The sequence below is a fragment of the Marmota monax genome, unplaced genomic scaffold, assembly GCF_021218885.2.
Source record: "Marmota monax isolate L192 unplaced genomic scaffold, Marmota_monax_Labrador192_F-V1.1 WCK01_AAM20220418_F8-fsc00850, whole genome shotgun sequence".
Lineage (NCBI taxonomy): Eukaryota > Metazoa > Chordata > Mammalia > Rodentia > Sciuridae > Marmota > Marmota monax.
In genome coordinates this window covers 71241-94252 of record NW_026694372.1, presented here as the reverse complement: position 1 = coordinate 94252, position 23012 = coordinate 71241, and the positions used below count along the sequence as shown (strand labels likewise).

Genomic DNA, 23012 nt, shown 5'->3' with positions numbered 1-23012 from the left:
GTCATGGGTAAACCCTCCTGCTGGCCCATGCAGGCCCCCATCGGAGTCTCTGATGGAGGGGGACCCACTGATGCTATCAAACACCTTCAGGTGATTAAGCTTTTATAGCCGGAGATCCCTAAGCCTACATACCACCCCTTGATATTGCCCAAATCCCAGCTTCCTGATTTAGATGCCAATACATTAGATATCCTAGAAACTACCTTTTCTTTACTTAACAGTTCCAATCCTACCCTTGCTGGTGATTGCTGGCTCTGCATGACGGCAGGTGCAGTCATGCCATTGGCAGTCCCCATTAATTATACCAGTAATGATGACAACACATGTCAATCTGGGCTACCCTTTAAGGTGCAGCCTCTAGGTGGTTTTATGTCTTGCCTTCTGGGCATGATGCAAAATAATACCTATGATGTTGATGTTGGAGTCTCTTCCTTTGGGAACTGCTCATTAGTAAAGAATTATTCTTCACCTACTCCACCCATTTGTCCCCCTAATGGTACAGTTTCTATGTGTGGTGGAAATTTAGCTTTTCCCAGGCTCCCAGCAAATTGGACTGGCGGTTGCGTTCTGGCATTACTGCTTCCTGATATCACGATTATTTCAGGAGATGAACCCCTACCCATTCCTAGCCTAGACACCCTAGTTAAAAGACACAAGAGAGCTGTTCAGGCCTTACCACTCCTTGTTGGCCTTGGAATAACCGCTGCTGTGGGCACAGGCACAGCTGGACTGGGTACGGCTATACATTCTTATCGCCGTCTATCTCAACAGCTTATAGATGATGTGCAGACCTTATCTGGCACTATTAGGGACCTACAAGACCAAATTGACTCTTTGGCAGAAGTGGTCCTCCAAAATAGGCGAGGCCTAGACTTACTGACTGCCAATCAGGGGGGAATCTGTTTAGCCTTAGGAGAAAGGTGCTGCTTCTATGCCAATAAATCAGGCATAGTTTGCACTAAAATCAAGGAGCTTCAAGAAGACCTAGAGAAAAGGAGAAAAGAATTATTTGAGAACCCTCTTTGGACTGGGATGAATGGGTTCCTGCCCTACCTTCTTCCCCTCCTGGGGCCCTTACTGGGTCTTTTGATTGCAACCTTGGGACCTTGTGTTGCAAATAGGATAACTCAATTCATTAAGGACCAGATTAACATTTTAACCTCCAAGCCAATACAGGTTCACTACCAACGCCTGGAGATGGATGACTCCGCCCACGAGGTGTACTTAGGACCCATCTGGAGATGAGATGTAACTGGACAGGAGCCAATACCCGAGCCCTCCTATGTATGCCTGCTTTTGCCCAGGTCCCTAATTACCCTGCCGACTTGGTGCCTTCATCCCAGACCCTTACGTTCAGAAAGCTCCCTGGTCATAGCTATCCCACTGGCAAAGATGATGACTGGGATCTGCAGTTGTGTCCTGCTGGCCATGACATCCTAACTGAAAAGTGTCCGTTTACGTAGGACAAGAGCTGATCTTGTAGTACCCAGTGACGGGCAACTTCCACGCTTGCACTGCAACCTAAGCCAGGGGAATGGGGCCTCCCCAGAGATGGGTAAGCAGTGCAGGGGCGGTGGACGACCTAAGACAGGGGCTACTTGATTCCCATTGACATGCAAAAAACAAAAAAGGGGGACTTGCTGATAGCAGGCCCGCCCTGGCCCCTGGGGACTCAACCCCCAGTTCTTTGTTATGCATGTCAATGTGGCCAGCTCACAAGGCCATGACGTGGGCTTGCGGTTCCCTGTTTATCTGCCTCGCACATATGTGTCTCGGGAACATCTTGACCTGTTCAAGCCTCCTGATAGGGGATGGTGACATGATGGTAACCCAAGGACGCAGTTATTACTCTTCCCTCCTCACTTTTGAGTAATTTCCCGCAGCTGTTAAAAAGATATATAAAGGGAACAAATCTGGCAATAAAGCACGCACACGCTCCCTCCTGGATGAAGAACCTTGGTGTCCTATGTATTTTTAACCCCGCTGTCCCTCGCCGGACTCGGCTCCGTTAGCCGGACGCGGCACAATTTCTGGAGAAAGGATTTTTATATTGTATAAATCCGAAGTGGGTGATTGACTGCCATCTCCTTATCTGAAAAGATGCCTGCTTTGCCTTGATGCCACATTATATATATATATATATATATATATATATATATATATATATATATATATATATATATAAACTAAATAGCTAGACTGAAGCAAAAATATTTAAACAGCCATATTATGAATTGTGTACTTTGGAGATATCAGAGATAGCTAGGTACTGAATGTTCTACTGAAAGGATAAAAAAAAAAAAATTGAAATGTAAAGGATAAGGTTTGTCCTGAAAAGTTTTTAAGTTGCATTCGGAACCTGAAATTCATGTGGCAGTAAAACAATTCCTGGAACTGCCCATTAGATGTGTGTCGAAATCTCCCCTGACCACCTAGTTGCTCAAGGAGAACAACCCCCTTTTCCTCAGAAACCATGCAGTCCCACACGTACACACCTCAGGGCTTAAACCAATCAGTTTAAATATATACCCATCTTAGTACTGACCAATCACCCCCACCCAACCTGTTCCCACCAGTGAATGTGCTAATCATGTTTTAGAGTTGTTCTTTGATTTTCCTGCAGTATGTGATGATTTGCTAAAGGATGCTATGATGTATGTAAAGTCCCTGCCCCCTCCAAAGAATGTATATAAGCTCTGCTCAAGTTGTTTCCAGGGCTCTTTGTTCTTTGCTCCTCTGAAGTGAGCTCTGAGCCCCAGCATGCTGGACCCCCAATAAACCGTTTGCTGTTGCATGAGACAGTCTCTTGGTGGTCTTTTCCTCCTACGTTCACCCGACCTTTACACTACATATTATATCACATGTTAACCAATTTATAGACGCTTGAATAAAAATGGTTGTCCTTTATTTATTTATTTACTTGTTTATTTATTATTGAGTTCTATGATTTCTAATTAGTTCTTCACTGATTTTATAACATGCACACTTTAGTTTATAATGACTTCTTCTTCATTTACTTGTCTAATACTGGAAATTTGTTTTGTAAAATGTCATATCTTTTCCTGACTATATTTTCTTGCACCTTGTTGTTTTGGTTCTCCCTGTGCCTCCAGGAGTGATGGTATCTTATTTCTATAAACATGCATTTGGAATATGGCAATTTATACTTATAACTACAATGGTGTGGTTGATAGTGACCTCATGGTCTGAGGTTATGGTGGTAGTTCCTCCCACTGCTGTTCCATCTGATACATGGTGCCATCCTTATGAAACATAATTAAATAAGTTCTAGGAGATCTATTTTTTATAATATTTTACTATAGTAACTCTCTGAACTGGAGAATTCGCTGTTTTTCTTAATTGCTTCCTTCTATACAGAAACTAATATGGTTAACTTTGATGGGTATTTTAATTCTAAATTCATTCTAATAGCTAGACTTATCATTTAAAATTTATTTTCAAGATCACTTCTGTTTTATGCATGTTTATATAAAGGAATGTTATATATTATTTTCAGAAATGATATACTACTTGCAGTGATTGTGACAAAATATTTAAAGAGATAAAAGTTATTACGTTTTGTTGAAGTGCTGTAACTTATACATAATTTCAAGGATAATACTTGATGTCTCCACAAAAAAGAGGGAAAGTATGAAGTATTACTGAGATATTGAAAGAATAGGGCCAGGTTGAGACTTTCCCCTTTTAATACAATCCAAAAAATTCAGCTAGAACTGAAAGTTTAACTTAACGTGTTATCCAAGGTGGATGTTTAATATGCAGTGTCCCCAATCCCTAAGTCTTCATGGGGCATTCAAGGAATATTATCCATCAATCACACAGCTCACAATTAAGGTGATTTTTACAATAAATGAAAATGTATTCCTTGATCATGTGTCTGTAGACAATTCAGAGAGCTGCTAGGGAAAGGGAATATTACCTAAAATGAAAACACAATCATGTCTAAACAACATAATTAAAATTATAAAACAGTTTTTTTGTATTATACTAAATTCTCTAAATTCTTCTTTCCTGATTATAAATGTTGTAAATGATTACAAGTAAACATTTTATTTTAGATAAATGGCAATTTTAAATCATCACATTTCAAAAACCAATTAAATATGTTCTTTGTATTACCAATACGACAGAATACTGGAAATATTAAAAAAAAAAAACTATTAGATAAATAAGTTATAACATCCCAAGGAAAAAATATAATTAATAGATTGGTTTATTAATTAACTAACTTATGTGTGATTTGTTAGACTGGATCCCAAGATTTAATGATAGTGTTTACATGATTGTGATCCTATTGCAAAGGCTTTTCTCCAAATTCATTTTGCCACAGGTACTCAGATGTTTGCACAAACCATGAAATATATGGAAAGTCAGAGAAACGTATCAGAATTCATTCTCATGGGCCTTTCTTCTGACCATAACATACAAATATTTTGTCTTGTGTTCTTCTTATTTTGTTATCTTGCTGTCTTGGTGGGAAACCTTCTGATCCTCATCTCTATTGGCTGCAGTTCTCTTTCTCACCAACCTATGTACTATTTCCTCAGTCACTTATCTTCTATGGACATCTGCTGTACATCCTGTGTGACACCCAAACTGGTGACCAGCTAGTGGGAAGAAACACCATCTCCTATGGCAACTGAATGTTGCAGGTCTTTGCCATGCACTTCTTTAGACTGATTGAAATATTCATCCTGACAGCCATGGCCTTTGATCGCTATGTTGCCATCTGCAAACCTCTGCACTACATGACCATCATGAAAAGAACTAAGTGCAATTTCTTGATCTTGGCTGCTTGGGCTGATGGAGCTGCCCACTCCTTTCCCCAGTTCTCTATGATAATTAGGTTACCTTCTGTGGCCCCAATAAAATTGATCACTACTATTGTGACATTTTTCCTTTGCTGCAAGTTGCCTGTACTGACACCTACATCACTGGTGTTCTTATGGTTGCCAATTCAGGACGGATTGCCTTGGTAGTATTTGTTCTCTTGTTTGGGTCTTATATCATTATTCTATTCACACTAAGAAATCACTCAGCAGAGGGGAGAAGCAAAGCCCTCTCTATTTGTGGGTCTCATATCACTGTGGTTATCTTATTTTTTGGACCTTCTATATTTGCCTACCTTAGACCTCCTACCACTTTCCCTGAGGACAAATTCTTTGTTCTGTTTTATACCACTATTGCTCCTATGTTCAATCCCCTCATCTACACCTTGCGGAACACAGAGATGAAAAAGGTCATGAGAAAAGTTTGGTGCCAAAAGGCATTTTTAGAAGAAAAATACAATTGATATGTACTATTTAATGTGCAACCAAATGTATGCAACCATAAACTTTTACTGTATTCAAGGGGCACTATTGGTTTTCAAATTATTGAAGAAAAATCATTTGTTGATAAATGTCAAGAGATTAGAAACTGAAGCAATACCATTAAAAGGACAATTCCACCTGTAAGACTCAAATCAAGTAAGGAAATATATACACATACATATAGGTACACATGCATGATATTCTAGTTTAAAGGAAGGCAGACTTTGTCATATAATCAATTCTGTTATCATTCTTTATATTTTGAGGTTAAAAGTTTTTTCAGAAATTAAAATAATTCTTATTAGTGGTTTATTATCTGATACAATGCCAATGCAATATTCCATGATGGCATTCTGAAATCAATTATGTAATGAAAGATACCAGAGAATTTCATATGAAATGTAAATAAGAAACAGTGGTTTGTCTTTCTCTTAAGTTACAGTGCCTCTACTACAACCACATATTATAGGCAGGGAAACATTTTAAAGAGTTAAATTTAACACACATTAGAGATACATGCATATTCATGTTTATTCCATAACAATTGTCAATAGCCAAACTATGGAACCAGCCTAGGTGTCCATAAATTGATGAATGCCTAAAGAACATATGGTATATACACACAATGGAGTCTTACTGAACCATAAAGAATAAAAGAAAAATTTGTGTAATATTCAGGAAAATTAATGGAATTGGAGACCATAATTTTGAGCAAAATATGCCAGACTCAGGAGAAAATTATTGTGTGTTCCTTCCTATGTGTAGGTTGGAGGGACAATACTGGAAGGAGAGTACTGTGAGAATAGATGGGTGACCAGTATGGTGGAATGAGGGGCAATGGAAGAAACATGATATGGAAGGCACACCGTACCAATTTATATTGGAAAATAATTATATAAATTATATTTTTTCATAAATTATAAATAAAAATTTATATTTTCCAGATTAGATCATTCTCTAATACCAAACAGTAGAAGACAATATAACAATGCCTACAGGTTTCAGGATAAAAGGGCTGATAGCAAAATATGTTATTCTTAGTCCTTGTCTTATCTTTTATGAATTCAGAAAATGACACCTTCATATTCATTTGACTACATAATTTACCTACCTCCATGTTCTTTTTGATCATAAATTCTCCATATTTTACTACTAAAAGCAATTTCAAAATAAATATGATGAATCTCTGTAAAATCTTAGGGGTCAGTTGAAACCCAGATGAATGAAACATTTCTTATTCATAATTAAAGGCCAATTTTTTATGGGGGAAGGGGGATACTGCAGATTGAACTAAGGAGTGCTCAACTATGGAGGCCAAATCCCCAGCCCTATTTTGCATTTTATTTATTTAGAGACAAGGTCTCACTGAGTTTCTTAGTGCCTCACTTTTGCTGAGGCTGGCTTTGAACTTGGGATCCTCCTACCTCAGCCTCCTGAGCTGCTGGGATTTTAAGCATCTGCAACCACACCCGGCCCAAAGGCCACATCTTAAAGCACTGATAAAAATAAAAAAAATAAAAAAAAAGAGCAATGATTCAGTCATTAAACCTTGATGAATGTAATTCTACCATTTTCTTACTGCCCAAATCTAGGTAAATCAGGAGACTTCTGTGTTTCTTATGTTCCTTTTATGCCAGAAAACTAACAAGAAAACTTATCAGTATTACCTAAATATGAAATGATAAATTGAGTTTCCATATGAAAAAAAATTAAAACATTTTACAACAGAAGTTATCCATCCAGCTGTGAATTTTTTTTCCAGATATGACATTTACTGATCATGCAGTCTTCTTTATCATCTCCTTCAAAAGTAAACTCACAGAAAACCACATGTCATTTAGTGAAATGTAGTTCATAGCAGAGTTTTTTTTTTTTTTTTTTAATTAAGACAGAGATGCCTGCCATGATCTCCAAAGTCACAACATGTCCTCTTGTGGCCTCACCCTGTCTCTTCCCCCAGAATTAACTGTTTTCCTGACTGTTGGTGCTAAACCCTTCCCTGCCACCTGAGGCAATGCATGTGTTCTATGTTACAGGGATTTCTGCTGGTAAAATCAGAAACAAGAGTCTGCCTCATCAGGTCAGTGGGAAGATGGCCTGAGAATGCTTGGTACCCTGGGCAGAGTCAGTGTTCAGCATGCATTTTCTGTGGTTTGTTCTGCTCACATAGTCCACAAGAAGTCAACTTCAACTCTAGACACAGATGTTCAAGACGGAAAAGAGAAAAGAAAACAAAATTTTATGGGCAAAATTAAAATATTTCTAACTTTTTCAACTTCTTTGGAAGAAAGATTTCTAAATTGTTATAATATAAAACCATACTAATATTTATTATTTTTAATTTTTTACATTCTGTTTCTTATCAGAAAACTAAAACAGTTTCTAAATTTCCCTCAGAAATATAATAAATGCACTTTTTGAGGAAATGAAGCACATTACATATCATAACAGGCAGCGATATACCTCTCTGCTCATTCAATGTATAGCGATTACTGAATGAATACATTCTTTTAAAAAATCCCATCATATTTGATTTCATCAGTAAATTTGTCATGTAAAGTGCAAGGGAACTCAGTCACTGGAGGAGGTTAACACCAGAGATTCTTAAACCGTTGGCAAAGTTAACTGGCTTTTCATAGTATTTATTGTCTGGATCCTAGTCTAATTTCAAAGTTTGCTAACTTGTTTCTAGAGGAAATGAACCTGTTGAGTCTACAATCTGGGGAAGTAAATCCAAAAGACATAGAAGGAATAAATCAACGCTTCAGAATATACACAAACAAAATGCAGCATAAAAAAGTTTGCTTCATTAAACATTTAGTATCCTTCGAATCTGAACATATTCTATAATAATTTTAGTTATAGATTCTGATATAGATTGGGATTTGACTCCTTTGGGTTTTTAAATTATCCCACTTGCCTTCAAACTCTTGTTATTATCACATGATATTGCATTGTTTGGGTGAATACTGGGTGTATGACAGGTGTTAGTTATTTCTAAAGTGATACACTCATCTTTTTTCTATGAATACATGGTGGCCTTGGAAGAGTTAAATGTGAATCCTAGAACCTGAAATAAAATTATCTAGGAAGTAAGAGAATTGTCAATTTCTAGGAGAAAAGAGAAAACTGTATAAAGAGAGAAAAGAGGAATGGATTCATAATTATTGAAGGATGGGAACATGTGTGGTGAGTTATTTCTCCTCTTGCTTTATCCTGACTGTGGAAGACCAAATTTTGCCTCCAATGTATTGAAATCAGATTGACTGTCAGTTAAAATCAAGTAGAGACATCCTGTCTGAATTTGATAAACTAGCTTCTTTTGAGGCTAGGTTGATGATAGATTCAGAGTTTTGTTGAGGGTGTGACGTAATATTTTGGAAGGACAGGTACACATAAGAGGGATGCTTACTAGAGTAGTAAATTTCAAATACGAAATAAAAAAAGATCATTGGAAGTTTTGGTAGACAGTCAAAAAAGTATGATTAAGAAAAAGTGATTGACAGGCTATACACACTAAAAGAACAAATGAGATTTTTTTTTTTTTTAACAGATACCACCATGGTCATTACTCTGTACTTTACTAAAAAAGAGAATTAACCAGAGACCCTATGCAGGTCACTTCAATAACAAATGCAGTTATCTCAGAACTTGGGTCTGTGTTTACATTATCTCTGTTACTTTGCTGCCAGCCCTTGTTGCATGCAATGATTGTTATTATATTGATTAATATTTTTGAATGGTTTGTGTATGTACTTTCTTAAATCTTTGAAGTTATATCTTTACTCATTCAAAAATCATTTAATGATTGCTCTTTAAATGAATGTTAGCCTCTAACTGACAAGACATAGAAACAAAAGTTTGAGTAAAATAATTTGTTGTGCTCCTGTGATGGACATGATGACTCTCTCATGTATTTAATAAGTGGAAGTTAATTCTTTCCACATAGTTGGAACTAGATGAACTCATCTGATCTCCACTGTACTCATCAGCAGTTCAGTGATCTAAGAAAAAGAATTACATGACAAAAATCACAAAGATGCAGGAGAGGTGGCTAGAATTCAAAATTAAATCTGTGTAAGAATTCTAAGTATTTCTATGCAATATGTATTTCAGTCTCTACATCCTTGAGGGACTTAAGATCTTGTAAATTAAGGATCTAACACATTTACTTTGGCTTACATTATAAAAATTGAAATATTTGAGTCACTGAAAGGAATTTTTAAATAATAATAGTATCAATATGAAGTGTTTTTTGTTTACATGGTATTTGTCAAGTACTGGGTTAAGTGGACAAAATTTTAATTGTATTGCCAGGTCAGGTGTTGGTAGTTTTTGACATGCGTTTTAGGGATATGGCCTTTGGCAAATTATTTAATATTTTTCATTACATAGTATCTGCTTTTATAAAATGGGTTCACAAGTATTCTAAGAGTTGTTGTGAAGATTTAAAAATTAATATCAACAAGGAGTTTAGAAGAATGTTAGGACATTTGAATGCTCAAATCATAAAATAGTATAAGAATTATTAGACCCACACATGGGTAGTGAAGTTAAATAGCTTACTGAGACCACATATTTGACCATAGCAAATCTACAGTATAAATCCAGGTAGTTTCACTTCACTTTGTTTATGGATTGTGTTAAAAATTTGCTTTTTGCAATGATAAGGAGATCAAGGGTATTGCAAAAATTCAAAAGTTTCTTATAAATCCTTAGGACTAGATTCACTGTTTTACAGACTGAAGTCCAGAAGAGTTGATTAGAAATTAAAGTGAGTGAAGAACTAGAACATAATTCCTGATGTCTTCTTTTCTAGTCCATTGATATCTCAGAGTGGCTTCTGCAGCTGTGGGAGATTGGGAGCAGGGAATTCAATGCTCTTTAACCTGATACATGCATGATACAGCCCACCCTTTTTATATGGCTTATATTTGTAGGAGAGAGGAACAGGTTTAGTATGTAGTTTTTGTTTATTGCCTGTATTATTCTAGTCTTGGAGTGTTTGGCTTAATTTGTCATAGCGTTTTGACATTTATATATCAATATTAGAATAGTTTAAATGATCAAAAACCAATAACAGGAACTGGGGTTATGGCTCACTGGTAGAGCACCTGCCTTGAATGTGTGAGACACTGGGTTCGATTCTCAGCACCATATATAAATAAAAAATAAAGGTTTGACAACAACTAAAATGAATAAAATAAATAAAATTTTTAAAAAGCCAATAACATTGGAGGATCTCTGATTTGCACAATAGAATAACATAAATATGAAAACAGCAAGGATTTTCATATTAAATTTCATGTTACTTTGGTTCATTACCTGTTATGTATGAACTCAGGTTCTGGACTCATAAAATTCTAGTTTCCAGTTCTGATTTGCTTAATGATAGCTCAGTGGTCTGCATATGCATTATCAGGAACCCCTTAATTCATTTTAATATTTCTAAAGTGATATTTCTGGATATTGATCAAACACAACTAAACATAATGCTATATTTGTAGATGTAGTGTTTTGTGATTTTTATTGTCAAAGTTATTCTTCATCTATATTTAAATTTGAATCCTAGAACTACATGAAGAGCACTTATGTGTCACATTTTGGAGTGTGGAAGGGAAAAATAAAATGATGAGTTCCCATTTAAATTTGTCAGCTGCGTCAGTTATAGAAACCTGTCATCTTCTCAAACTCCAGACTTTAGAAGGCCAGGAAATCATTGGCAGTTTATACATGGTCAACCACATGTGTGCAAAGAAAATGAAATGAAAAGTGAGGCCTGCATGGAGCACAGTAAAGCCTTATGTGTGGCCTGGCGAAGAAAGACAACTGGAGGTCCAAACCTGTGGTCAGGAAGGGTGTTTGTTTAGAAATCCTCCTATTGAGAAGCAGGGGATTTGACTGGCAAATCTCAAAGCTTCCTTTCTGCTTAAAAAATATTATGGCTCCAAAATTTTATTTTTTCCTTGGAATTAAATTTGCTGGACTGTGATTTTGACAACTTTTAAGAGTATTGAATTGCTAACACTAACATTTAAGTCAATTCAGGCATTAAAAATCTCTGATTAAGGAAACATTGGGCATGTATTGATTTACTTGAGTTTCCCTAAAATTTTGTGACCCTGTCCAGGTTAACTCCCATTTTATTAGTGAGATAGTTTTAACGCAAAAAATAAAGTGGTTTATACACAAAAGCACATTCTTAATATTAGATAACGGAGCACAGGTGGCACTTAGATTTCCTCACATAAACCTTTTCCCATAAAATATCAAAAATCTTGTTAACTGAAATATGCAGAATCAGGATTCATCATGGGGTTCCACAGGAGCCATAATGTGTACACATAGAAAGCAGAAATTCTGACACTACTTTCAACTGGAGAAAAATTGAATTTTCAAAAAATCTTGAACTGTGAGAAGAAAAAACCATCCAGGTGAAATTGCCTTCTATTTCTTTCCTTTAGTTTTAATTATTGTTGTGTGGTTAATTTAAATATACAATTGTCATTGAAGTACCTGCAGAGATAAACATTTATGTTATAAATTCCTAGCATTATTATCAAACATTTATCATAAAAATAAGAAAAAACGTGAGAAAATAAATAAATTGAATGGACCTCTTACTGAAAGAATGAAGAGTATTTAACTTCTACTTTCCATAAACACTTATGCCTGTGTTTATGTGTATGTATGTATGTGTATATATATATATATATATATATATATATATATATATATATAAATTTTAAATTTTATTGTCTACATCACTATAAAGTGATTTTGAGGTAGAATATCTGCTTAAATTTTGGACCACTATTGAACTTTGCATATGAAAAAAAGAATTGTGTCTGAGAACTATTTTATTTTGACTTATGCTTGAATTATACTTTAATCTTTAACAGTATTTGAGTTTGTAAGGCTCAAAACTATTTCCTCTGTAAGGACTCATTTGCATGCTGGGAGATATTTGGCCAACTAATAATAATTTTCAATAACAATATTTGTATTGGTGCATTCTAATTATACCTAGTGTAGGATTGATTTTGCCATATTGGTACATGCACGTGACATAATTTGCTCAATCTCCTTCCTCAGTAACTTAATTTTTTTCTCCTCTCCTGACCTACTGCTCTACTCCATTGATCTCAATTTCAGTATTATTTCTATGAATTAAACTAGTGCATTATCATCATATAGATAAGTGAAACTCACTGACATAGATTGGTACATACACAGAGCATAATTTGGTGAACTCCATTTCTCTCCATTCCCTCTGGCCTCTCTCCCTGTGGATTCCTTTTTTTCTGCTCTCTTGGTCTCCCTTTTATATTCATGATATCCCCCTTTTTAAATTTTCTTTTTTTTTTCTTTCTAGCTTCAGTATATAAATAAACATTGGACCCTTGACTTTGTGAGACTGGCTTATTCTACTTAGCATGATGTACTCTATTCCCATCCATTTACCAGAAAATGGTGTTAATTTCATTATTTATGGATGAATAAAACACCATTGTGTATGTGTACCACATTTTCTTTATCTGTTCATCTGTTGTTGGGCACCTAGTTTGGTTCCATAATGTGGTCTTTGTGAACTATGCTCTTGTAGGCATTGGTAGGCAGGTATCACTCTAGAATGTTGATTTTAGATCTTTTGGATAAATATCAAGGAGTGGGACATCTGGGTCATATGATTTTTCCATTTCTAATCTTTTGAGGAATCTCCATAATGCTTTTCAAAGTGGGTGTACTAATTGCAGTCCCCCCAATAATGGGCAAGTATACTTTTCCCCTCACATCTTCACCTGTAATTATTATTTTTTGTATTCTTGATGATTGTCATTCTGACTGAGATGAGATGGAATCTCAGTGTATTTTTTATTTATTTGTATTCCCCTGTTTACTAGGATGTTGCACATTTTTTAAACATAGTTTATATGTTGCCATTTGCATTTCTTTTTTATTAGTTCATTTTAGTTATATGTGCCAGTAGAATCCATTTGACCTGTTGGTAAAAGCATGGAATATATCTTGTTCTTATTCAGTACACAGTACCTCTGAATTCACCATCCAAAAAAAAAAATCAATTAAAACATAACTATGGGTAAATGGCCATTTGTGTTTCTTCTTTTGAGAAATGTCTGTGTAGTTCATTTGCTCATTTATTTATTTGTTGGGGTTAATTATGTTTAGTTCTTTATATATTCTGTATATTGATCCCTTGTTGGAAGAGTATCTGCAAAGATTTTCTCCCATTCTGTAAGCTCTCTTTTCATGCTCATAACTGCTTCCTTTTCTATGCAGAAGCTTTTTAAATCTGATGCCATATCACTTATTGATTCTTTAATTCTTGAGCTTTAGTTCATTTATTAATGAAGATCAGTATGTTGGAGTTTTGACCCTAGTTTTGTTCTAGTAGTTGCAGTAGTTCTGGTTCAATTCCTAGGTTTTTGAACCACTTTGGGTTGGTTTCTTTGCAGGGTTAGCGAGATCTACTTTGATTTTTATAATATGATTATCCAGTTTTCCTGCCCCATTTGTTTGAAAGTGTATCTTTTCTGCAACATATGCTTTTGACAATTTTAAATATCATTTTAATTTTTTGACTGTATGTATTTCTTTTTGTCTGTGTCAAGATTTAAATAATGTTCCTGAAAGACAAACTTCTGAACTCATCCTGAGAATGATCCAAAAAATACCCATAATAACACATTTATTAAAAATAAATTTTTCATTTTTTGAAACTTTGAAACTTTGGAATCTTCTAGAGAAGGTTCCTTTCCTGATGTTAGTGTTATCATCCATACTCTCCTTGAAATTTCTGACATTGACTTATTATGTACTGTATCTTTTCAGGTAGCTGTTATGTATTTTTCCTGATCTGGACCATGACTTATAGGAATAATGACACTGTTATTCTCCTGGGACTTTCTCAGAATAGGAAAGTTGAGGTTCTCTGCTTTGTATTATTTTTATTTTGCTACCTTGCTATTTGGATGGGAAATGTGCTCAGAATGATTTCTATCTTGTGCACTTAGCTCATCAACCCAATCCATGTGTTTTTTCCTTTATTACCTCTCACTCTCTGATCGTTGTTATATGCCCACAGTGACACCCAAACTAATGACTGACTTATGGCAGAAAGGAAGATGGTTTTCTATAATAACTGCATGATACAGCTCTTCATCATTCACTTCCTTGGAGGCATGGAGATCTTCATCCTGACGAGGATGGCCTGTGACTGCTATATGGCCATCTGCAAGTGCCTGCATTTTGCTGCCATCACGAGATCATGGAAGGGAAGTAATTTCTATGAAAGACATTTTATAATTTTACTTTAGAGCTCAACTCTGAATCAGAAACAATATGGAATAAAAGCAAAATTACATGTTAATAGGAGGAATAAATTCTAGTATACAATGACACAGTAGAGTGACTATAATTTACAATTATTTACTGTATATTTTTAAATAACTAAAAGAGAGGATTTGATAATAAACATTCCAGGCATTGGATGTGTTAAGTACTCATATTTAATCATCACACATTGCATACATGTATTAAATCATTACACTGTACCCAAAAAATATGTACAATTATATATACACATATCAATTTAAAAAAAAAAACATTCACATATAGTACATGCAAAACATGAGTCAAAATTCAGTCTTTACATAATTTGCTCAGACCTTTCATTGTTGGGAAATATTATATATATTTTTTGTGTTGCTTTTACTCTATTTCCACATACTTGCCTCAAGTTCTGCTTAATGTGACATTTTATTTTGAATGCTTAATTATGTCTTTCCTCCTTTCCTCTTGGTTTCTAATATAAGTCTATATAGACAGAGATGGCCTTTAGAAAGTGGAGCATGTGACAGAGGTAAGAGAAGGTGCTGCTAATGTGGATCAACTAGGAAGCACTATTGGCAGAATGTAAACTGGTACAATCTACAACAAACTATTCTGGAACACTGCATGAAGGAACATGGCTGCACATGATAAATGACACTAATATACCAATTAATAAAAGACTGACAGAAAGAGTATATATCATATAACTGCATTTATATCAAGTAATATATAAGAAAATAGGTACAACTGATCTATGGTAACAGAAGTCAGGGTAGTGGTTACCTCTGGAACTGAGAGGAAGGTAACCTCTCGTTGACTGCTGATATGCCCTGTCATAATCTGGATGGCAGTTGCATGGAAATGTTCCATTCTTGAAAACTCAGAGTATAATTTATTATTGTTCAATAAATTTAATAAAATATCTGATCATCTAAAGAAAATTTTAAAGTGCTAAGTAGCTACATTGGAAAATCAAAGCTAAGATTATCAAATTAAAATCAGTGTATGAAGTTAGAAGATGACCAATAGATTGTACAAAAGCAAGGAACAAATGAGTAAATGAACAAAAAAGAAGATAAACAGCTAATATTATATTACTTGTTCATTTTTATATAACTTATACCACTTAAAATGATTTAATCTGCTAAGAATTTATATTTAGTTTTTTTTAAAAAATCTGTTGAGATAATTACATATGTTTTCTCCTTTTATATATGAACACATACTAATTTAAAATATGAACAAATGTAGCATTTGTTTACATATTTGAACACATACACTGAAAAGTGACATTTAATGTTGAGAGGTGAAAATATTCCACTTAACAAAAGGAAGTCAAGGACCTCTGTTATCATTTCTATTTAATATTGTACTATAGTTCCTAGTCAGTATATAATGATAAAAGCTTCAAGAATTAAAATATGTGTGTATTTTATAAATGAAACTATTATTCACAATTTGAATGAATGTCTACATTAAAAAAATAATGATGTACCTGTAATCCAAGCAACTTGGGAGGCTAAGGCAGGAAGATCACAAGTTCCAGGCCAACCTCAGCAATTTAGTGAGGCCTTAAACAACTTAGGGAGACCCTGCCTCAAAATTTTAAAAATGGGGGGCTATGAATGTAATAAATATTTAAGCACACTGGGTAAAATCCCCAGTACCAAACAAAACAAAACAAACAAACAAACAAACAAAAACAGCTGCAGATATAAGAAGCATTAAGGGATCATTTTATATTTTTTTGGTTTGTTTTCAGAACTATAACTAATAACAAAAGTCAAATTAATTTCTACAAACAGAGGAAGATAACTCTGCTATTGTATGCATGAGGGAAATGAGGTACATGAAGTATTACTGGGCCCACTATGAAGTCTTAAATTAAACCCAGCCATTTCCAGTCTAGGTCAGCTGAACTCCAGATTACCTAGAGACCCATGAAAGAGAATTAAATGTTTTTTTTGTGGAAATTATGAGTGTTAGGGTGGACATTTCCACAGTGTTTCTGAGTCTGCAGATCTAAGGAGACTAGTGTCAAATACTTGGGCAACTAAACCACAAATCTGCATCCTCAGCCCTTTTTAATTTTTGAGACAAGTTCTTGCTAAGGTGTTGAGACTTGCTCAGTCTAGCTAACAATTTCTTAAAAAAGGACACAACGACCAAACTATGATCCTTTATAATTTCCATTGTAAAATATTATGATGTCAATTAAGTCTGGGGTCTAGAAAGAAAGAATGAGTTCCAGAATTTAAGATCTGGGAGAGATTTAGAGATCATTTGGACAAGGTCTTTGTATACAGGTTCAGAGAAGTGAAGAAATGGAGATTTACTTTTTGTTGTTGTTGTTGTTAATACACTGAATAATATTGGTATGGGAAGTTTGAATCCTTCAAATCTTTTGTGAGATTTTATTTCTAAAATTGGATTATCTTCTGATTTTCTCTTGTTGGTGATGCAGGAGCTTCTGTAATTTAAAAAAACAGCATTTTTAAAGATTTCTTCCATTTATATGTTTAAAAATTGTAGAAATAATCACAGTAATCACTTGCACACACAAGAACGCTCTGAGAAAGTTTTATGCCAAATATCAATTCCTAATATGGTATTCACCAGTTTTACCTCATCTGAAGGATTATGATAGTATGTTAGGTCTCTTTTTATTTGTAATAAGTTGCTTATGATATCCAACAGTCCTCAAGTGTCTGGGTATTCGCTTGCCCCCAAATACCATCATTTTGGTGAATAACACTTCCTCAACCATTTTTTCCCCAAAGGAATCCCTGTGGCTTCATACCAACTGTGATAACCCATAGTTCTGTCCAAGTTCCTAACAGATGCTCATGGAGAAGGTCCACGTCAGAAAGACTACTACTTCTGTGACATGTTCCCCTTGCTGAGCTGAGCTGACATGAGGCTCCTGCACATGACAATCATTACCATCACAGGGATGATGTCTCTTTTAGTATTTGTTGCCTTTGTAATTTTTTATACCATCACTCTGTTCACCTTGAGGACCTGCTTCTCAAGTGCCACCATCTGTGGCTCAGACATCACTGTGGTTTTCTTGTTTTCTTGACTATGTCAGGGTTGATTCTGCCAGCGATGACACAGTGTTTGCTCTGTTCACACCACTATTACTCTCTTGGTGAAACCTCTCATTTACACACTGAGAAATATAGACATGAAGAAGGCCCTGAGAGATTGTGGGGCCAGGACAAGCTGAAGGTTATTGAAGCCTCTGGTGTTGGCACCCTTTGCCTGATCTTGTTCCCTATCCACAATCAATGTCATCAACACAACATGTGCACAGATGGGTTGTGCTGTCACCCACAGTCACAAACCTTGAAGAGAGAAGACCCCTGGCCACTCTCTTTCTGTTGCTTTGATTCTCTGAGATTTTACAAAAGAGAAGTAGATCACATGACCTCCTGGTCCCTCCTAGCTCTGCCATTCTTCTACTTATTCTGTCCTCCCTGAATCCACACATATGGGCACTATAACAGTTATCAGAGAAATGTATAAGAACTGTATTTATGTCCTGCTTTAGAAACAAATATCTTCATGGAAAAACCAGCTATGTTGGGAGAGGTACTAACTTCTTCCATTCATTGGTTTCATTGCAATAAAGAAAAATGAAAGCAATTTCGAAACATGAGTATGCTGTTTATTTCAGACCTTTCAGTTAACAACATGTATTTCTAAAATAAAAAATGCAATGTAATTTTGCCTCTTGCATATTACTATTGCGTGTTGCCTTATTTAATTCTTAGTACCCTTTAGGTGGTATATTTCATTAATTAGAACTTAAAATTGAAGATTAACATCTATTTCTTTCAAACTTTCAAATTTATCACAATGACAATACTTATACGCTCATTTTTTTCACCTTTTTATTGGTGCATTGCAATTGTAGTTAATAGTGGGATTTATTGTTACATATTCATACATGTACACAATATAACTATGCAATTTGGCCTATATTACTTTTGTCATTTACCTTGGCTCTAGCTCTCATCCCTTGATCCCTTTCCTCCAATCATCCCCCTTTGATTTTTAGAAGATCTCCGACACACACCTTTTTTTTTTACTTTGTCCACTTTGGCTTCCACATTTGACAGGCAACATAAGACCCTTCACTTCCTTTCTGAGTTTAACTTATTTCACCAAACATGATGGTCTCTAGTTCTATTCATTTTTCCTGAAAATGCCATGATTTCATTTTTCTTTATAACTGAATAATACTCCATTGTATGTATATGTATATATATATATATATATATATATATATATATATACACACACACCACATTTCCTTTGTCCATTCATCCATTGATGGATACCTAGGCTGCTTTCATAGTTTGGCTATTGTGAATTGTGCTGCTATAAACATGTGCATGCATGTAGCATGGTAGTAACATGACTAAATCTTCAGGGTAATCACTGAGGAGTTACATACTCATTTTAAAAGTCTTTATAAGTGTTCAAAAGAACTCTGTTTTTGTGAATGTACAGCATGGAAAATTTCCCAACCTGTGTAATGTTTTGAAATTAGAAAAAGAAATGTAATGAATAAATGGATATTACTGGGGTGCAATTTGTTAATGTTTACATAAAACATGCAAATAATAGTGAAATTTTTATTATAGCTTTCAAACTATTCAAATTTATGTCCTTTTAAAACTATTCAAATTGATGTTCTGATCCTGGATTAAAAACTGGGACAAGTCAGTCACAGGGGTGCACACCTGTAATCACCATGGCTCAGAAGGCTGAGGCAGGAGGATCATGAGTTCAAATCCAACCTCAGAAAAAGCAGGTGCTAAGCAACTCAATGAGATCCTGTTTCTAAGTAGAAAACTAGATAGGACTAGGGATGTGGCTCAGTGGTTGAGTGCCCCTGAGTTCAATCCCAGGTACACACACACATATACACATACACAACAGATCTGGGGTGAGTCTGAGTTTTCATTTCTTTTTCATCTCCTTCCCAGGAATCACAAGTCCACCTACCTCCTCCCACAGGAACTACTCAGAAAGATAATTTCAGGAACAGGTATAGCTTTATAAAGTGGCTGGTGAAAACTTGAACACTCTTTCATGTGCTTTACTTATTGGTCTCTGTGAGTCAAAACAATGCCATCTACTACTTTCCCAGGGACATCAGACAAAAAATTATTTAGTATAAAGGTATAAAAAAAGAGTATTATAGAGAGAAGTTATCAAATGTGTGATATTTATTTATTATGCTGTTTTGAAAGCTCAGCTCAATTTTAGCTCTCTGTTCACTGGACAGCATAACACAGGGGGAAACATTCAAAAGACCTGTTTGTATTCCATCAACTCATAGAACTCTTATATTCTAACAACATGAAGAGTCATCACGTCCCAGGTCCCCAATTTGTTTCCTGACATGTCACTGCCTGCACAGAAATTCACAGAGAATCTTGTTTAAAATATAGATTCTTATAGACCCTTAACCTGGCCTAATTGAAAAGCTTCTCTTTTAAAATGTCCATTTGTGCATGAAAAATAAAAGATAATTATCATGATGAGTTTGTAAAGCATTGACCAACTCCTTTCAAAATTTAAAAATATAGAGGCACATAGAGACCCAGCAAATGAATGTCTAAAGTGGATAAAATGGTGAACAATACAAGTTTGTATTGTTCAAGTACAATACCTAAACATGGTTTTAATTTCAAATTCAAACATCTTTTGAATTTTTTAAAATCTTTTTTTGCTTTTAATTCTGTGGATACATCCCTACCACAGGTCACATATTATGCACTATGGTCCTTTCCATGAATAATGTGTATACTCCTCACCCAGGCACAGATATAAAACCAAAAATAGGCAGTAGCATGGATAATCAATGTCAGAAAAAGACAATGAATCAATAGTTGAGGCCATTGGTGCTATATATATTTACTAAAAATAAATAAATAATAAATAAATAAATAAATTTCAGGCCATGGCTCATGGAGAAGGAAGGAGAACTGGGTCACCAGAGAAAATATCAATTCAAACAAGAAAAAAAATTAATAATACTGAGACGTTGTAATTGAAAGGGGGAATCTCACAGCTTAATCAGTTCAATCTTCTCACTATTAGTGTACAATGAGCACCACAGTATGGAAAGATTTTTCCCAAGACCAAATGATGAAAACTAATCTTTTGTCTTTCCAGCTTGGGTGTTATCTCTTTGACCTTCTGCAAACACTTCTACTCTCAGTCCAGGCTAATTGGTTTAGTTTTCCCTGTCTTTTGAAGAATTTATATAGGAGAACATTAGCTTTGATGTATTGCTTTTTATGTATTCTACAATCCATGATATTTATATAGGAGAAGATTAGCTTTGATGCATTGCTTTTTATGTATTCTACAATCCATGATATATATATATATGAGCTTAAAATGCACCAGTAAAACCACAGAAATGGCTTTAGATAATAATTCATAGAACATTCTCATTTTGAAAATTAACAAAACATAAAACAGAGAAGAAAATAATGATGCTAAATATGATAATTTTAAGATTGTTAGTTACAGGAATACCTAACATAGATTTCAGGAAACTACCTGAGTATAAAATAATTAGGATAATAATGATCATACCTTTTCTTTGTAAAATATGTATTTTTTTTCATTTGTTCTTTCCTCAAATCCTGTGAATTTGTCCTGGTTGTCTTTATTGTACAGAGGGGTTAAACACAGTGTAGAAAATTTAACATAATTCATAAAATCATTCAGTTTAAATTATTACTTCCAACTATTTCCCACTGGTCCAAAACACCTTCTTGTCCCACAGTTTCTTCATAGCATTTTTTACTTCTGTATTTCTCAGTGTGTAAATCAGAGGATTCAACATGGGAGTGATAATGGTGTAAAATACAGCCACCATCTTATCCTCTGAGAAGGTAGTGTCAGGCCTCATGTACATAAAAGTACAGGGACCGAAAAAGATGATGACCACTGCAATGTGGGAGCCACAGGTGGACAGAGCTTTGCGTCTTCCTTCTGCTGACTGCTTCCTCAGAGTCACCAGAATGACACTGTAGGAAAAGAGCAAGATCGCAAAGCTCCCTAGACTAATGGTACCACTATTGGCTGTCACAACAATACCAACAATATAGGTGTCTGTGCAGGCAAGTTTCAGCACAGGGTGGACATCACAGAAGTAGTGATCAATCTCATTGGGTCCACAAAAGGGTAATTGGACTACCAGAGCCACTTGGATAATGGAGTGTATGAACCCACCTACCCATGTCCCCAGCAACATTTTACTGCACATCTCCCGGTCCATAATGGTCATATAGTGCAGGGGTTTGCAGATGGCCACATAACGATCATAGGCCATTACAGTAAGGATGAAGATCTCAGTGCAACCAAAGAAATGCACTAAAAAGAGTTGCAGCATGCACCCTGCATAAGAGATAGTTTTGTTCTTTGCTAACATGTCAACAATCATCTTGGGTACTATAACTGAAGAATAACAAATGTCTACAAAAGACAAAAAGTTGAGAAAGAAATACATAGGAGACTTGAGCAGGTTGCCCGTGCAAACTGTCAGCATGATGGTGAGGTTTCCCAGAAGAATGACTGCATAGAAGAATGAGAACAGCACAAAGCAGACTTCCTCAACTTCTGGGTTCTGGGAAAGGCCCCAGAAGATGAATTCAGTTACATTGTTTATTTTTTCCATGGGATGAGTCCATGAGGCCATGTTCCCCAGAGAAAAATTACCTGAAGGACACATGAAAAGGAACATAATCATTTATTTTTAATTCAGAACAAATGAATAATTATCGTAGTTGACCACAGAAAAATGGATAGATATACCTGATTGGTATACACACTTGAAAATGAATTGCATATTTTTCAATTTTCTTACTTCTATATTATATCCATTTTTTTCCACTTCAGATAAAGAAAGAATGTTCAGAGAGAACATAAATCACCTGAGTCTCACTTATTACCAGGAGTCTTCCATCCTTCACTCATTATTAAGGTTTATTTACAAATATACTTTTTTCTTTTATTTATTATTGATGCATATTATTTATATAGAATTGTGTGATTCATTGTGGCATATTTGAATTTACATGAAAATGTAACTTGATTCAATATAGATTTTATACTGTATAAGGCAATCTAACTTTTAAACAACATCTATTTGAAAAAACAGTAATGTTTGTACAAGAAAATGTTTTTCTTTATTTTTGATGCATAAGTAATAACATATGTCCTCCCTTTCCTTGCTGAATATTTCCATGCCTATTCACAGTATCCACTCATGAGTCCTCAAATACTTGAGACTAG

At 35.0% G+C, this 23012-nt stretch overlaps 1 protein-coding gene and 1 pseudogene across 1 annotated transcript; one reads left to right on the top strand and one right to left on the bottom strand.

The window, feature by feature from the left end:
- The first annotated feature begins 4374 nt into the window (after nucleotides 1-4374).
- Nucleotides 4375-5314, top strand: LOC124109268 (olfactory receptor 4P4-like; annotated as a pseudogene).
- A 16148-nt stretch (nucleotides 5315-21462) lies between these two features.
- LOC124109272 (olfactory receptor 4S2-like) lies at nucleotides 21463-22416 on the bottom strand. The gene has a single exon (XM_046467780.1). It carries the CDS (start codon nucleotides 22414-22416, stop codon nucleotides 21463-21465), a length of 954 nt encoding a protein of 317 aa, XP_046323736.1.
- Nucleotides 22417-23012: the final 596 nt, after the last annotated feature.